The sequence below is a fragment of the Limulus polyphemus genome, unplaced genomic scaffold (assembly GCF_000517525.1).
Source record: "Limulus polyphemus unplaced genomic scaffold, Limulus_polyphemus-2.1.2 Scaffold1647, whole genome shotgun sequence".
NCBI classification, from domain to species: domain Eukaryota; kingdom Metazoa; phylum Arthropoda; class Merostomata; order Xiphosura; family Limulidae; genus Limulus; species Limulus polyphemus.
Window position 1 is genome coordinate 106,177 of NW_013667257.1, and position 3,861 is coordinate 110,037.

The 3,861-nt window shown below is 28.8% G+C and overlaps 1 protein-coding gene across 1 annotated transcript in view; it reads left to right on the plus strand.

Annotated features, from left to right (window-relative positions):
• LOC106464421 (dynein heavy chain 7, axonemal-like) overlaps window positions 1-3,861 on the plus strand; it is a 187,785-nt gene that overhangs the window by 48,522 nt on the left and 135,402 nt on the right. Inside the window, exons 16-17 of the mRNA XM_022392135.1 lie at window positions 390-620; window positions 2,736-2,948. Of these exons, the coding sequence (XP_022247843.1) occupies window positions 390-620; window positions 2,736-2,948 (444 nt within the window). The remainder of the gene's footprint in view (window positions 1-389; window positions 621-2,735; window positions 2,949-3,861) is intronic.

Sequence of the window (3,861 nt, forward strand, 5' to 3'; positions counted from 1 at the left end):
TAGTGCTCTGTGAACACAAATCAGTTAGCAGAAATCAGTTAAATGACGAAAAATTAGGTGTCTATTTACTTGTGATCACTCAGTGAATATTAGAATCTAGTATATACATCTATTTGAACTGTTTGCATTGTTGGTTTACAGTTGAATATAAATAATTTGAAACTTATTGTAATCATAAATTCATTCACATATATATATATATATATATATATTGTCTTTTATAAAAAATAAAATTTACAAATGTAAGGTGTTTTAATACTATTTTTAATAATTTGCTTTAATTTAAAAATGATGGAAGTAAAATTGATTGCTAACTTATATTAGAAATTTTCTATAAATATTAATGTGTCATAGAATAACTTGAATAAAGTTTAATGTTTTATTTTAAGGGTCTTGCTTCCTGTGGTGCCTGGTCCTGTTTTGATGAGTTTAATCGCATTGATTTAGAAGTTTTATCTGTAGTAGCCCAGCAGATCTTAACTATCCAACGAGGGATTCTTACAAAAGTTGAAACTCTTCTATTTGAAGGAACAGAAATCAACTTAAATCCAACCTGTTCTGTATTTATCACCATGAATCCTGGTTATGCAGGTCGTTCAGAGCTTCCAGACAACTTGAAGGTGAGATAAGTCCATTATATTTCTCTGAACTACTCCTAACTTTTTTTTTCTTAGGTATATATATAATTGTATTTCTACAAGCTATTTAAGGTTTTCCAACACCTTGATAAGAATATAAATACCACTATACATGTCTTTTAAGTCTTAATTGAACTACTTTAACTTTACCTAATTTGTTGGAAAGATTTGTGATTTATATCTATATAGACTTCAGAAGTTTATGACAACTTGAAAAGGAGCAACATGTCCTTATATAAAAGTCCATTAATTCATAAATAAAATACTTCAGAATTTCCTTATTTATATAAGTTTAATTAGAAATTCTCATAAAGGAATTCTTCAACTGTTTTAGAAAATTGTCTAAACTATTAACCAAAAGACTAACCTAATTTGGTTTCTTCGACAGATTTTATAAAGATTACATAAGAAATGTTTTTAGTATATTTGTTATTAAGTTATATTCAGCTATTGATGTTAACATTAGCTAAGACAGTATATGTATATATTATCAGTACATTACTCCCCTCTTGCCACGGGCACCTTTTCCTGACCATGTCACAGGGTTTTAGTGAGTTACGTTATAAAGTTAATTAAGCTACTTTCTTGTCATGGTATATGAAGACATTTGGAATAAAAATGTACTAATAATCCAAATTTTAATAGTATAAAAGCTTTAAGTTCTCAGTTTATAAAGCAGAATCCTGAATTTACTCAAGTAGAAGGATTGTGACATTTTCTCTCTAGGCATACCCTCTTCTCTAATGTATTTACCACTCTTCCAAGAAGTACGAAATTTAACATAAGTTACTCGTTATAATGTTGTTATCACTCAGGCAAAGAATAACTTTCACAGCCTTTAATCCTATTTGGTTACAAAGCTGTCAAATAGAAAATTGGACCCCTCTTGCCATGCCCACCTGTCATATCCTCTCTTTCAGAAATTGCCAATAGTTCTCTCTGACTTTTAGTACAATATTATTTATAATCAATAGAAAGCTAAGATTTTAATCTGTCAAATGATGTATGTTATTACCTTGTTTTCTGTACAGAGAGTTCCAATTTTGCTTTCAGTTCAAACTTTATTCCTACAGGAAACACATTGATAAGCTTAGATGAATTTTGGACAGCTCTTGTCACATAGCTAAAAAGCTAGAAAAATTGTGATAATCATAGGATATTGCCTGCTTTTTGCATGTTATTATTCTGTGTTATTTGGTGCATTATTTGATTAAATAAAAAAACATTTAGTGCAGTACTATCATTAGTATACAAAAGTAGGGTTAGATGTCATCGACAGAAAAGAAAATTAAGACCCAGGTAAGTACTTTATTTTTTGTTTTCATGTGTATTCTTTATCTGTTATTATAAAAAGTAACAAAAATGTAATAATTGGAAACTTTTTAGGTTAGATTAGGTAAAATAAATAACAATAATATTGATAAAAAAATTTCACAAGGTACACTTGAAAACAACTCACTAGTAGCTCTTGCATTATTTAATTCAATAGCATAACGTGAGTTGCATGTTTGCCAAGCGATTTTCAACTTATATGGCATGAATATTAGTTAGACAATAAAACAATATAATTTAAGTATAAACAGATGTATACTGTTATTAATTTAAAGTTATTTAGGATAAACAAATGTAGTTTCATGTTACAATTTGAAGTCATTCCAGAAAGAAAAGATGGTAATTTAGACTTACTTCAATATTTTTTTTTGGTGGTTACGAGGTCAGTCAAATTGACCAACCTTGTAAAGTTTTATGGAGAAAAACATTTGAAATTTATTTAGGAGATTGTTTTTTAGAGATAAAAACAATTGAAATTTGATATTTTTGAGACAAAGAAAATAACTTTACATTCAGACAAAAAAAAAGACTTGATATATTCACAAACAAACCTCTAGTAAAAATACTTCAGTAAAAAATCTGATTTTTTTGTTTAGAAAAGATTTGTAATGCTTACTGAAAGTCTGCAAAATGTTTTGGAGATATCCACACTTTACTAAAAGTTATAGTATGGAAATTATAATGAGCACTCCATGGCTACCAACTTGTTCAATTAGACCGAGCATGTAGCAGTAGAGTTAAATGATTATTTAATTTGATTTTTAGGCTTTATTTCGATCTGTGGCAATGATGGTTCCAGATTACGCTCTTATAGCTGAGATTGTCTTATATTCTTGTGGATTCGTAAATGCTAGACCACTTGCAGTGAAGATTGCAGCTACATATAGACTTTGTTCAGAACAACTGTCTTCCCAAAGCCACTATGATTATGGAATGAGAGCAGTAAAATCAGTTCTAACAGCAGCTGGGAATTTAAAGGTAAAACTATTTTGAATCTTTATTAGGTATGGTGCCATTTGTACAGCTACAATCTTTTGAATATGTGAGTTATTTTTTTCTTCAATTGATTTAAGATAACAAGGATTAGATATTTAAACTTCTGATATGGTACCTTACCTCTTCTCACATGTAGCTTTCTCAGTTCAATGCTCCCTTCTATACGCACAATTTTTGTTCATCCCTAGCCTTGAAATTCCCACATAAAATCACACATTTCTGCTGCACTGTTGTATGCAAGGAGTGTGACCCACTCACCTAATGTAACTTACTCCATCAATACTTAATATTCAATCATCACCAGAATCATCACCAGAAAAGGGGAGGATTGATGGAAAATGTGAGAAGAGGTAGCTATCAGAAATACATTTTCAGTGTTGGAAAATGTTAACTTTTGTTTGTTTTTTTGTAATTTTATAATATATGGTGTCAATTATGAAGTTATAATTAAATATTTTAATTATTTGATAATTTTTTATATACTGTTTTTATAAACCTACACTAAACTGTTTTTGTAATGTTTATTTAATGTTCAACTGTTATGTATTAGAATTTCAAATAGCCTGAAATTGAGTTAAATGACACTTTAAATTTTGTAGTGAAATTGTACTTTGGATTGAACAGTTAAGTAAAAGCCAATATATAGTCAGTTTATGATATTTGCCAACATGATTGATACACACAGTTTTCTTTTTTAACACAAATATGTTTTAATATACACATAACAATACAATTTACAATAACAGTTATTACAAATAGTTATTACAAACAGTGATTTATAAACAAAAGTTTCACAAACTTACAAGCAACATAAAGTCTTCCTTTTAGTCTTGAACTTTTTCAGTCCCACTCTCTGACACCAATTTGTTGCGTATCTGCTTGTTTGATAATTTCC